At 38.1% G+C, this 13,039-nt stretch overlaps 1 protein-coding gene and 1 long non-coding RNA gene across 5 annotated transcripts in view; one reads left to right on the top strand and one right to left on the bottom strand.

Annotated features, from left to right (window-relative positions):
- Positions 1-7,627, bottom strand: part of LOC115335896 — a 26,671-nt gene extending 19,044 nt beyond the window's left edge. For 3 of the 4 annotated variants that reach the window (XR_003921571.1, XR_003921570.2, XR_003921572.2), the window contains exons 1-4: positions 7,423-7,627; positions 7,018-7,214; positions 2,707-2,856; positions 32-130 (exon numbers count right to left, since the gene is read on the bottom strand). This is a non-coding gene — a long non-coding RNA (uncharacterized LOC115335896). The remainder of the gene's footprint in view (positions 1-31; positions 131-2,706; positions 2,857-7,017; positions 7,215-7,422) is intronic. The other variant, XR_003921573.2, reaches the window with a different exon arrangement.
- The window catches only part of TEKT5 (tektin 5), a 27,497-nt gene extending 17,946 nt beyond the window's left edge, over positions 1-9,551 (top strand). The window contains exons 6-7 of the mRNA XM_030002234.1: positions 5,683-5,837; positions 9,208-9,551. Coding sequence (XP_029858094.1) covers positions 5,683-5,837; positions 9,208-9,421 — 369 coding nt within the window. The 3' untranslated portion in view covers positions 9,422-9,551. The remainder of the gene's footprint in view (positions 1-5,682; positions 5,838-9,207) is intronic.
- The last annotated feature ends 3,488 nt before the right edge of the window (positions 9,552-13,039 follow it).

Here is a 13,039-nt window from a genome sequence, read left to right on the forward strand (position 1 = left end):
TCAGTGCAGTTAAATTATCTGAATGCATTACCTGCTGATATCACATTCTGATGAGGAATGTGTTTTTTTGTCTTATAAACGTGCTTTTCTTCTTTTCTTAAGAGATTCCTGGACTATTCCCCACAACCATCTGATTAAAAACAAAACAAAACTTGGTAAGTCATAAAACAGTGACCTGCAATGAAACTTCAAAATAAACAAACAAACCCTAAAAACAACAAGAGCAAGGGCATAATAATCTCTATCAAGAATTTGTCTACAACATGACAATAAAAACTGTCAGGTCCAAATTAATTTCAGATTTGATACCTGGGTTATACTTGTAATTCAAAGATTGCAAGATATCATACTTTTACTTTGAAATAATGTGCTCGTATACCCTAAAATTCATTGTGAAATCAGTCACAATTACACTGTTTATTCAATTAAGTACGATAACCTCAACAAATGTAACTTTTACAAAATAATTTGGATGAAATATGAAAACATGGATGAAAAAAAGTTTAAAAAAACTGAGAGGCAAAATATTAAATATAAAGAAATTTACAAAATAAGGAGGCACAAGAATGTTCCTCCCACCATATGACCTGGCTGCTGCTTTTTGCATTTGGATACTAAACACCGAGAAAACCTCGGAAACAACAAAGAAACAAGGATAGCTGTCAGACTGTAGTATTTTAAAAATGCTTATGTTGCACATAAGACTACCCTGATTACATGATGAAACATGTGTGACTTCAGCAGCTCTTTCTCTCAGTCTGACTGACAGCCTATAAAAATCATGGCCTTGGTAAAGTGAAAGAACAGCGGGGGCACAGTTTTCTACAAGCTCTCAAGAATGCTGCAGCACAAACCTTTACTCATGTCCTGGAAGGGATAGTTTCCGGATGGGCAGCTGCCTGAGCCAATGCCTCACCACGCTCTCTTAGGAACACGCTGCTCAGCATTTGTTGTTTTTACTTCCTGCCTTTGGAGGTTATCCAGAAATGACGTAGACTGGTGCAACACTATCTGGTGATCCTCCCCACCAATCCGTTTATGTATAGCAGATTATCTAAATCACTTTATCCAATGTGTGGCCAGAATGAATAATCGAAAACTGTTTGTACAAAGCTTCTGTGATGCGTTGGAGGTGGTTCCCCCAAGGCCATTTTTCTTTGTATGTCTTAAATGACAGCACTTCAAAAAAAAATAATTTGAGAATGCACAATGAACCTAAACCACATCCACTTACATGCAGCCAAGCACGGCTTAAAGATGGATGCATAGTTTCATGTTTGAATTTTGAGTTCACAGGCAGGTTTAAACAATACTTTTCTTTAGTGAATGAATGAGGGTTTTGCTCAGGAGCACTAATCAATTGCATTGGTTGTGCATAATGTGCTTGCAGACTACTCCTACCTTTATGAGCAGGAGACCAGAGCACCTAGTGGAGTTGTGTGGCACGAGAGTTTAGTTACTGCACCTTGTACCAACACAAAGTGTTGTAACGGTTGGACATAAAACTGCATTTTCAGTGATTTTTAGATGAAAGCTCTCTTTTCATGACTAATGAACTACTGGATTCTCAATAAAGAGAAACATTTTCTATGTAGACTTCAGAGCTTGCCCTTTTCGAACATTAACATTGTGTGAATTTGCAGGCTGTGCAAGCTCTAAATACTTTGAGTCACTTCTAGATACAAGACTACCATTGTCCTATGTCAGTTATGTGCCATTATTTATGGGGGAAGCGCACACATGACTTAGTATTCTAAAAAGAGAACAATACAGTCTCCTGCTTTTGTGTCACTAAGGGAACACCTATGCGTTTGCTATGTGTATAGTGGGCAATGAGGCCCAGCCAGGTGCTATCTGACAAGACAGCACTACGAGTGCTGTAAAGGAACAGAAACAAAGCTCAGGTTTGATGATTACCAACATTCATGCGCTTGAAATTTTGCTACCGAATTTGAAATATATGGGTGTGTGGTCTGGTGGTTGTACTTGCACTGTGGCCACATATGAATGCATCAGAAGAATATTTGAGAAAAGTGTGGGTTCAGAAAACCACTCTTCTACAGTTCTCTCTGCTAGCTGAGCTTAATGAAAATGTCCTTTCCAAAAGACTGAGGACAGTTTACACATGGGCAACCTGCTCAATGTTGTCTGTACTAGCATCAGCTTTGTCCTTCTGCATCTTACAAAACACCTGATAGGTAATTTATTTTTTCATGCAAGCAGAGTAAGAGAGTAAAAGGGCTCCCAACCATTACAGAAGCATTGTCACATAGTACTGGAATAGCCATGGTTTGCTATAAGCAATCCTTATATAATAAGGATTTGTGGCGTAGGAGTGGCACTGCTATCTGAAATACTGAAGACTACTAAATTTCATCCCTAGTCCTCTTATAAATTTGTATAATGCTTCCATAGTCTGCTCGGTATGTTTCTGTGCATGTGCTGCGTCCCTTTTGGTAGCTTCCTGCTTTCCTTCTGTGTGTGGCATAAACATGAGATACCCATACTCTTTTCAAAGAAAAAGAGAGCAGGAAAAAAATTTCTTGCAGAAAATATTAATTGCATTCTCTTCTCTAACCTGATTAGAACAATTAGCACTAATTAAGTGTAAGAGAGCTTGTAACCTAACTCCACTCACTGAAGAAATTAAATTGTTTTGATTCATATTATCACAGGACAGAAAGTATCAGCACATTACATGCTTACCATAACACGAACACATTTGTGAACTGCAGCATCACTCTGGGGAGCTGGTTTCAGTCATGGTTCATTTCTAGTGAAGTGCTCTGGGCTGCTTTAATTGTGCTGTTTTATTGATAGATTTGCTCCACAAAGGTGAATCACCATTTCCAACTGCTGCCAAAGAGAGAAAGCGTTACTTCTCGCTCGAGAAGTACCAGTAAAGCGCGAAGTCTGAACCACAAAGGTCCTACCCAGAGTCTGAACTGAGAGTGGAAGTCTTCTGTTCCACCATAAGTAGAAAACAAATATCCCACTCAATCCTTTCTGAAATTGAGACATAACTTTGTCCAATTCTTACTGGGCTGAAATACATGCTGCTTTGTTTCATTGTTTTTACTTTGAATTACACTTTTTATTAAAAAGCAATAAATTTGCTTACAACTTGCTCCAAATTCTAAGTAGAATTAACGTAAGAGGCCAACACCCTCACAATACCTCACTGCAGGTAACAGAACTACGCCACAGTGAATTTGGCTCGCTTGCACGCAGTAAGGCGTAGCATGGGAAACACTGCTGTAGTGACAGAAGCTGTAACATAAACACAGGAAAGGAGGACCCTGCTAAGCAGCAAGTGACCTCAAAGCACTGTGTACTCTTTGCCTCACAGCCTCGGTACATCCCCACAGGTTGATGGTTTTGGTGAACAATGAAGGTGAACAGTGGGAGCAAAGGATCAGACTGACAGGCTTGTAAAACTCTCCCTGACATACACCCACTTAATCACCAGCAGCCTACCTAGGAGCTGGACCTCACCTTTGTCATCTACAGATGAACACACACTAGATTCTCATAGGGAGGTTACAAATAGCAAAGTTCTGACAGCAGCACAAACTACTAAAATTCTGCTTCTGAGCAGCAGAAGACCCAAATCATGAGTGTTTTCAGGGAAAAGGAAGGATGTGGGCTTGATGCATTGCATAATGAAGACATTTAAATTCATTAAGTCTCTTCCCCTTGGTTTTTATCTATAGAAATAAGTATGTGTAACTGGTAAAATTGTAGACAAGATGTAAAACGATGTATCTAACAACACACTCTATGATAAGTAGTTCCTCTGCGAAACAAAGAGCTACCAAAGTTCACTGGATTACCTGCATAAATATTTCCTCTGAAACACAGCTATCTTATCTAATCTGATAATTATCTAATTAAGAAGGAACCACTGCAGAATAAAATTATAGGGAGAAATTTATTACCATTAGCTTCACTTCTTTTCAGTACTGTGTTCCCTTCATAACCAGACTTTTTCCCTGCAGTCTACAAGCAATAAAGGCTTCTTTTTTGGGTGAAGATGGTCTCAGGCTAGCTCTCTGAGAACCAACCTTGGACCCAAAGGGCTCAGTACAGCGTGGAGACCTGGCTTCAGATCAGTACAGTCATGTTCATATGCTGCTGCTTCAGGGTCCAAGATGATTCATCTATTGGAAAATTGCATTGCTGTAAGGTTCAACTGGTTTGGACAGTGCTAGCCAGGAGATCTCTCACGTTGCTCTTCTATACAGTGTCAACAAGCCCTTAAGGATTTGGACTGGGGTGCAGGTTCCTGGCATCCTTAATGCTTTGGGTTTTGTCTATAAATAACCTTTCAGCAGCAGGAACTAATTCAATTTTCAAACCACACACATCATTAGCAAACCTGGTACAACTTAGTGTGTAGGCAAGATCTAAATAGCAGCATAATTTAAATCACATTATGCCATTTTAGTGATTGTTGAAATTCAAGTTGCATTGATTTTAGTGGACTGGATGAGGAACTACATTAGTTCAATTTGTTCTCTTCCATTTTAAAGCTGTCTACAGGAAAAACTTGAACAGGCTCACCACGTTGGTTGTAATGAATCCTGATAAATGAAAGTAACATAATAATCAATGGGCTGGGAAATGTTACCTGTATATAAACATTTTCTCCTTTTTTTTTTTTTCTTTCTTTTTTAAGACTAAGCAAAACTTTTCCCTTGCAATTTCTCTCATTTTCATACAGATTAAAACACCTAAGAAGCACTTACAGGATTCTTATGGATAATTTGATAACATGCACTGCAACTAAAAACTATTCTATGCTAATTGCACGGTTCTCTCCTTTTTGGTGATGTTTCACTTTGTATCTTCCTCATTTACTGAAAATAAGCCTTTAAAAGGAAGTTGGTCTTCCCTCTACAGCTCCCAGTGGAGTTTTTAAAACTGAGAATTTAGTTTCAGTATGAAAATATGACTTATGTTCATGTGTTCTTGCACCAAATGCCCCCAAAATACTTGGAGTATGAAATAATTTCAGAGGGCACATATTTGATTGCTTTTGAATTTTTATGAGGCAAGAGGAAATAAGAATTGAATGAAGGTTTAAATGAAAATGACAGTTTATTGGAATTTTACCATTGCAAAATGTTCATAGATCAAGCAGCAGATTTTTTTATTTAGGAGAAAAATTAGATAATGAAACAAAATGTAAATAAGTCCCTGTAGAGCTATAAACACTGCCTCTATGAAAATGGCTTTGTCACAAAAACACAGTTGGAATTTCCCCCATCAAAATAATTCACTGCTTCTCTTCTGCTTGTAATAAATTTATATTCCAATTGCCTACAAATTTCTTTATTTTATAATAGAAAAGAGATGGTGCATTTCTTAGTGGAAATTGTTCACCTGTTTTCCAGGAACAACTTCACTAAATGCTTTCACATGATGTATGACTGTACAGCCCCCTCCTTCTGGCTCTCCTATGAGATTTGATTACCATATGTCCTTTTAAAGAAATAGCAAGATCAAGCCAACATTATAGAAATCCATCTGACTGATGTGAGTTTATAGTACTCTCCTCCCCTAAATTAAGCAAAATGACATGCCAGAATGGAAGCAGTTCTAATAGGAGTGTTTAAAAGCAGAGGTGAGTTCTGATTTTGTATGCACATGAGGCTTACAAAAACATTCTGCTTTGTTCAGATACTTCAGGAAATCTTCCAGACAGAAGATACAATCCTGTTACTGGAGAGATCCATAAAGGCAAAGGAGTACCCACTGAAAGTGGCGCAGACCCGCCTGGAGGGAAGAACTAGACGACCCAATATAGAACTTTGCCGTGATGCACCTCAGTTTCAGTAAGTAAAGGCCAGATTACTCCGTCCCTTCCTCCATCAGCCACTCAGTGTGAATCAGTTTGATAAGATTAGAATTGTATTCGATATATTGCAAAACAAGTTCTGGGAGAAAGAAGTAAAATCCAAGTAGCTACATTGAAATAATGGGCCAAAACATCTAATGTTCGATATGTGTAGTTGCCTTTAGAGTCCCTCTCCCAGGACAGTTAAGAGCTCAATTGCTTGTTGGTGGCTGATATCTTTTGCGATTCATTCTCATGCCTGAGTTGGGACTTGGGAATTGATTTTAATTCCATTCTGTATGAAACACAAGATTTCACTTTAGGAAATGCCTAATTTTAGAAACATGTTATCCCAGACAAGATTCTGTCTTTTGATGCAAAAAACTATCTAATAGTAAGGCTCCTTAAAAAGTTAATTGCAAATAACAATGAGGCAGCATATCTTACTGCCTCAACTACTTTTCAACTATATAGTGACTCCAGTGTCATCGTGGTACAGGTTAGCTCATTTGGCAGACATTTTGGTTATATAGCTGTGGGGGCTTCCCAGCGCATGTTGGCATCAACTTGGTGATCCCTGTGCTATGGTCCATTGTATATAGTGTGTATTGTGTCTTTCTGGACATACCAGATGATGTCCCATATACTAGCCTCCCTTCCCAAATGACTGAAGAAGGGTCTTCTGAATTTTAATCCCATTTATCTCCCTCCAATCCAGCTGGAACACATCACTGTTCCAGAAGAACCCTATTGAGTGTATGTTATTTAAAATACTGTCTTCAAAATGCTTTGTGGGGGTTTTCTCAAGAAATACTGCACCAGGGTTCCTCCCATAGCTGGAGTGAATTTCACTTCCCATAGCTGGTGTGAAATTCAATATGTAAAAGAATTTTGCATATTTTTATGAAAAGTAGAAAACTACTCTTTTTATTTTTGTCTCTAGCAAAATCACACTGTATACAACAGCTTCACATACAATGAGATTAATGAAGTACATAATACTTAAACTGAGTATTTATGTTATTTTTCCTAAACAGTGTTTCATCAGCTCAAAAAGCTTCTATTCAAACAGGGAAGTGGCAATAAATCATAGTTTTTTGTACTGGCATCTTTTCACTTTTTCTAACTCCTTAAACCATAAATTGTACAATGCAACATATCTTTTTTCAGCCTCATACCTCCTTAATCGGATCTTGACATTTCCTTTGGCGTATCCATATATTAGATTTCTTCAACTTCATGCTCTGCTCTCCACATCCATTCTGTCACAAAATATTGTTTTGGATCTGAATTCTTTTATACCCATTTGGATAGTTTTATTCACGTGGCTTTTCATATCACATAAATCATGCCTGTTCTAGATGCAGAAGTTCAGCTGTGAGAAACCAGAAAAACTCCTGATTACACTGTACCATTCACTTAGTTACATTTACTATAGGAGCAGATCATTTGCCACTTCAGTTACCACCGTACCATCAGTTAGGAATGCAAATAAGCTAGTATCAGCATTTTATTAAAAAAAAAACCGAACACCAAACAAGGTGGCCTTGAATGTTAATACACAACTCCAGTTTTATACTCACTCTGAGTCTTGTTCTCTCTCTACCTCCTCCCTGAAGATCTCGTCCACAAAAGTGTCTGCAGCATTATGATTGATATCAGTCCGGTCAGCAGGCTTGCATGTATCAGAGATATAACACTTGTCTAATTTAGGATGAAAAATGCAGAGTGTCACATTATCCCTTCTTCCCACAATTGCCAGTGATGCTGTTGATGTTCCAAAGGGTCCTGTCTAAAAAAGTTTGGAAGCTTCATCTGAAGTCACTGGAATGTCAGAATGTCTTCAGAATATTTTCTTCAATTATACTGAAAGGACATTAACATGACATACTTAAAAAACAAGAAGTACACAGGGGTTCTGAACCAATCTAACTCCTACTAGTTTCTAGGTTATATGAGAGCTTCACAGGCTGTTGCACAGCTATTTGGAAGTATTTTAGGCTTAACATACATCCAAGTTTTCTGTCAGTCTAATATGTTTCCTAATATTTTAACCAAAACATTTATACAAGTACACTGTTTACTAGATGTAGTTATACTGACAGATAATTAGCATATCCTGTTCTCCTTCCTCCAATGCATATGAATTTTGCTCTACCACAGGTCCCTAATCCAGACCAGGTTATGTTGGATGCTTTAGCTGACCCAAATCATTGAATGTTATGTTCATCATAACTGCAATTAGAAATAGAAATTCTGACATGGTATTTGAAATTTGGGGACTTTTTTCTATAACAGTTTTTGCTTGAGCTCACATCTCAAAATGTACTTTGTTAGAGACAAAATCCTATCCAAGAAAGTAAAACCATTTGCTAATTCACTTTTTAAGGATTTTTTTGCTTTTAAATAATGTAAGTGTATTTCTCTCATATGGTTTAAAGCAAGAAGGAATTCAGCCCAATAGCTCAACTGTAATAGGGAAAGAAAATATCAAATGAACGACTTCTTTGTAACATGTAAATGTTATCTGAGTTTTCTGTTTATTTAAAAGGAAGTGCTGATGTTGGCACTTGTTCTCTGTGTGTGCTGCCAACTTTGTAGTTGAAGGGATTAGACAGAAAACAAATTAATAAAGTCTGGTTTTTCTGTGCTGAAACAACTGGGACTATCCCAATACAAGTTAAAGTGGATTCTCGAAAAATCAATCTTGTAGTCCATAGTGCACTGAACAATTAATAGAACATTAGACAAAATACAAAGCTGACAGTGTTAAAGAGAGTTTACCAGCTCAGTGACTATACAGGAAAGTTTGCCACGTCTCCATTGATAAGCCACTGGCAGAAACGTGGCTAATACCAGTTCACAGAAAATCTTGATTTCAGAGCTCCACATTCAATGGTTATTCTGGCAAGTGATTCTTGTTCCAATTAACATGCTTCTGTGCCAGATCTAGACCATTTAGCACATCCTGCTGCACAAGTTTAAGCTATCATGAACTACACCAACACTTTCTAGTAACATCCAACCCAAATGTATTCTACAGGACCATATGCAAGTGCTCAACACAGCCATGCTAGCCCTAGCATGCTAGCTACACAAATGAGAGGCTGCAAGTGACAGGATAGCAATTAGAAAGATATCTCAAAGCAGAGTGGCTTAATCTGCTGTTGAAGGTCAACACAAGCAAGAAACCATCACTTCTTACAGGTGCTATGCAAGCTATTTTGGCAAATATGTTTCATATTGATTCAGTCCAAGACAGCTGTTCAAATCCTGTCTGAAAACGTGACCTGTCCACTGTCAAAAAAGGAATGTGGTGAGGGACTGCTAAAGTTATGTGAGCAACCTGTCCCCTTCTCTTTTTTCAGGCTTGTCACTGAAGTTTACACTATAGATAACACCTTACAGACCTTAAAGCAACGTCTGCAAGAAGCCCATGATACTCTGCAGATGCTGATCCTCAACAAATCAAAGCTGGAACATGAAATTTCTGTGAAGGCAAACTCTTTCTTCATTGACAAGAAGTGTATGGACATGCGCAAAGTCTTCCCCAGCACCCCACGGCTCATTGGTTACACTTGAATAGTAACCTTTGATATCTTAGCGCATGATATAAAAGTTGCAAAGGTTACAAATATCTCCTGAAGGAAATAATTATTATTCTGTTTCCTCAAATAATGAAGTCCTATAGAAATAAACTAATGAAAATTAATATCATGCCTCTCTCCTTTGAGCAACCTCATATTCTCAGCTGTAGCTGCTAGTAAATCAAATAGAATTAGTAGACTTACTCTAACAGAATCAGACCGCACTAAAATAACCAGACAAATATTGCAAGACATATGTGAGTTACTAGCTAGAGAAAACGTTGGACTGAAATACAGTACTTCTCAACGGAATTAGTACAATACAGGATTTAACCATTCAGGATAACGTGCCATCTGTGTTGCAGTCTTTATCTGGAAAAGTCCAGTTTAAATGCTTACCCCATCCTTACAATCTCGTCCTGTCTAGCAATGCTAGATTTGGTGTTGGGAATTACAGGAGGTTGAACAAACTTGATTCACAGAAGCTGAAGGGCAATTTCAGTGCAACCACTTCAGGTACACATATAGCCTGTATTCACCGAGAGGGAATCTTTCCATCCCTACCTCTTTTTTTTTTTTCTTTTTAATTTGATTTTTCATACAATTAAGTATGGAGAAAATTTTTCTATTTATATGAACTATTTGTGACTGATGTGATATTCGCTTAAGTCTGAAATGTCTTACCTATTTAGAAATATGTACTATCGTTAGATCTCAAAGGAATTCATGAGCAAAGACAATACCATTGCTCTGTTGTGACTAATGAGCAAGTTAAGACAAAGTAGGAATGGAACCAGCATTTAGGAACATGATGTGCTTAAAGCGTGCTGAAGTTGTCCTTCAGTCTCGAAGTCAAGATTGCTCAGCTTTCTAGTTGTCAATGGAGCACTACTCCATGTGGTGGAGAGAAGGATGGAATGGGCCTTGAGATCTGACCTTTTGGATGACAGCTGAAACATGTTAACAGTGCAGTAATCCTGGTAAAGGATTTGAGGAAGAACTAGTTTTAACTAATGGTAAAGCAGTCTGACTGTTTTGGACAAAATGGAGTAATAATGTTTTACTGTTGTTTGTGCTTCTTCCTGGGTTTACTCGCCCTCATTTACAGAGTAACCGGCGAACTACAATTCTAATAACTGAGCTGTTTCCTGCTACCTCAGGCTCCTCTCTACAGGGCAGCTCTAAGAACACACAAACCGCATTTTACGCTGGACCAAAGCCATATCTGAAACAATGCTAGATTTGAAAGTCTCCTGAATAAACTGGCTCTGTTCCTTATCCTTTGTTTTGTGTGGGTGGTGGCTTAATCTAGCTACCAACAAAAGTAACATTGCTGAGGCACGCCGGGCTGAGCGGTGCTGATACTTCCTTGCGAGTTAACCTCAGTTTTCACTGAGCATGGTTGTGGCTGAGACATCTTACACTCAGTTTCTCTCCTTCAGTTAAAAAAGTAGTATCTCCTGGCTATTGTGTCAAACCATTTACATAGTGATAGGTTTCCAAAGATTTAAAATCACGGGAAACCATTTTGGAACACAGAATTGGGAGGTGACATCCAGGCCTACTTCTGATACTCATTAAGCCCATCTCACATTGACTACACTGCATCTTGATTTTCTAAATGAGGATAATGCCATAGTCATGTTGCACATGGCTATGGAGAGGGCAGGCTGCTCCATCCAGCAAGCTAATAGCAAGTGGTGGCTTTTGGGGAGGAATTTCTCAGAATATAGGGAAAGTTCCAGAAATAATTTGGTTCTGTATTGCAATATATGACTGCAGAGCAGTTCAAGGGGTCCTGGTGATGAGCTGCTGGACATAGGAGGAGCTCTGTTACTGAAGATTTAACTGGTAATCTGGTTTGAATTAATAGTCATACCTTGCTGTCTCTTACTCAGAAACACTTCACAACAAACTTCTATCACAGAACCCCCCTTGGGACGTGACTTTAGGTGGGAGGAGTGAGGAATCTCGCTGTTTTGTTTCTCAGCAGGGAAGACTGTTACCACTGGTAACATTTTTTCCTCCCTCTCTATGCCTTTGTATGGAGACAGGAGAGATTTTATCACTTGTTTCTGTCACTACGAAACCGTAGAATAAAGCACTTGATTTGCATTTCATATACTGTTTTTACAATGTATGAAGAATAATATTTGTGTTGAGCTGCTAAATATTGACAATAGTCCCACCCTATTTATCAAATACTGACAGCTGACCAAGCAAAGGAGTAAAAATTATTTGGAAATTTGGATCTTCTTGAAGCCTTTAAATATATTTCTAGAGGTTGGAGACTTTCCCAGTTCACACAGCTACTCTAATAGCTAGAAATAGTTTCTCCCTTCCTTATGCCAAGAACTCAATTAAGAAATATATAGCAGAAGGGAGGCACTTCTAAGAGCTGAATTCTTTTAACAGTTCTAGACAGAAAAAGAAAAAAAAGGGGGAAAAAAAATCATTGTCTGAAAACAATCAATATCAGTGAAAAATCAGCCTGAATCAAAGCCCTGAATCTGAAAATTTGGGGGCTTTGGGATGGAGATGGTGGGGCTGAACAATAGTTCTGAACATCACAAATTTCAGCTCCTTCCTGACTGTGCCTTTGTTCAGCAGTGTTCTCTCCAAGACCTTGGCTCTGCTTTTGGGTGGAGTACTCACTTGGTACATTGTCAGTGCAAACAACGCTGAACTTGTTTGAACACAGAGTGTGAACTCCTACTAAGAGTGACTGCCTAAAACCGTGGATCTATGACAGTTAGTACTGTTCTTTGAGAGCATCATTTCACATGAGAACAGTAATTCCCCGAGATTCAGCTACTACTGAGTACTGCAAAATAACAACACTGTACAAAAATCATCTTCTTCCCCAACTATAACTGACCAGAAGATAGTAAGTATATTATACTAGTGGAAAAAAACCACTCAGTGAAGAAAGTGCTGTTGTCTTTCATTAGTGGTATCCATACATACAGTACATTTCAGTTTGCTGATAGTGTACCTCCTCTTTTAAAAAGTAAAGTTTTCTTCAGGCTCTTGAAAAGGAGGAGACTTCCATGGACTTAGGCTATAAACCTATATAAATCCAAAAAGGCTAGAAATAAGTCAGCATTTGCTTCTTAGAAGTCAAGGTAGATGGATAATGCAGAAAACCTGAATTGTAGTCTTGTTCTGCCACTGATTTACTGCATAAATGAATTTATGCTCAGCCTCCAGAATGCAGTTAATCCCAGTTGCGATGGGAATACGTCAAAGGAAACATATTTCTAACAATCATAAAGATACTGGCCCAGATAAACTTGAGTATCTCGTAAAAAAAAAAAAACCAAAAAAACCCAAACAAAAAACCCAACAGAATATAAACATTCTTTCAGCTTTTTTCCATAGATCTCTCTTCTTATGAGCTAGACCATTAATTATTGTACTCACGTGAAGCCACAGATATGAAGAAGCCAGATCTACCGTATTTCCATGTATAAAACCAGAAATTTAACATGCAGTTCCATAATACTTGAAAGATAAGATCTGTTTTATAGCAAATAGACTAATGCAGAAAAGACCAAAACCTGTCCCTGCCTGTTTCAAACAATGAGATAATTTTAGTTCCAGACAAGCTATT

Source organism: Aquila chrysaetos, chromosome 25 (genome assembly GCF_900496995.4).
Source record: "Aquila chrysaetos chrysaetos chromosome 25, bAquChr1.4, whole genome shotgun sequence".
Taxonomy (NCBI): Eukaryota; Metazoa; Chordata; class Aves; order Accipitriformes; family Accipitridae; genus Aquila; species Aquila chrysaetos.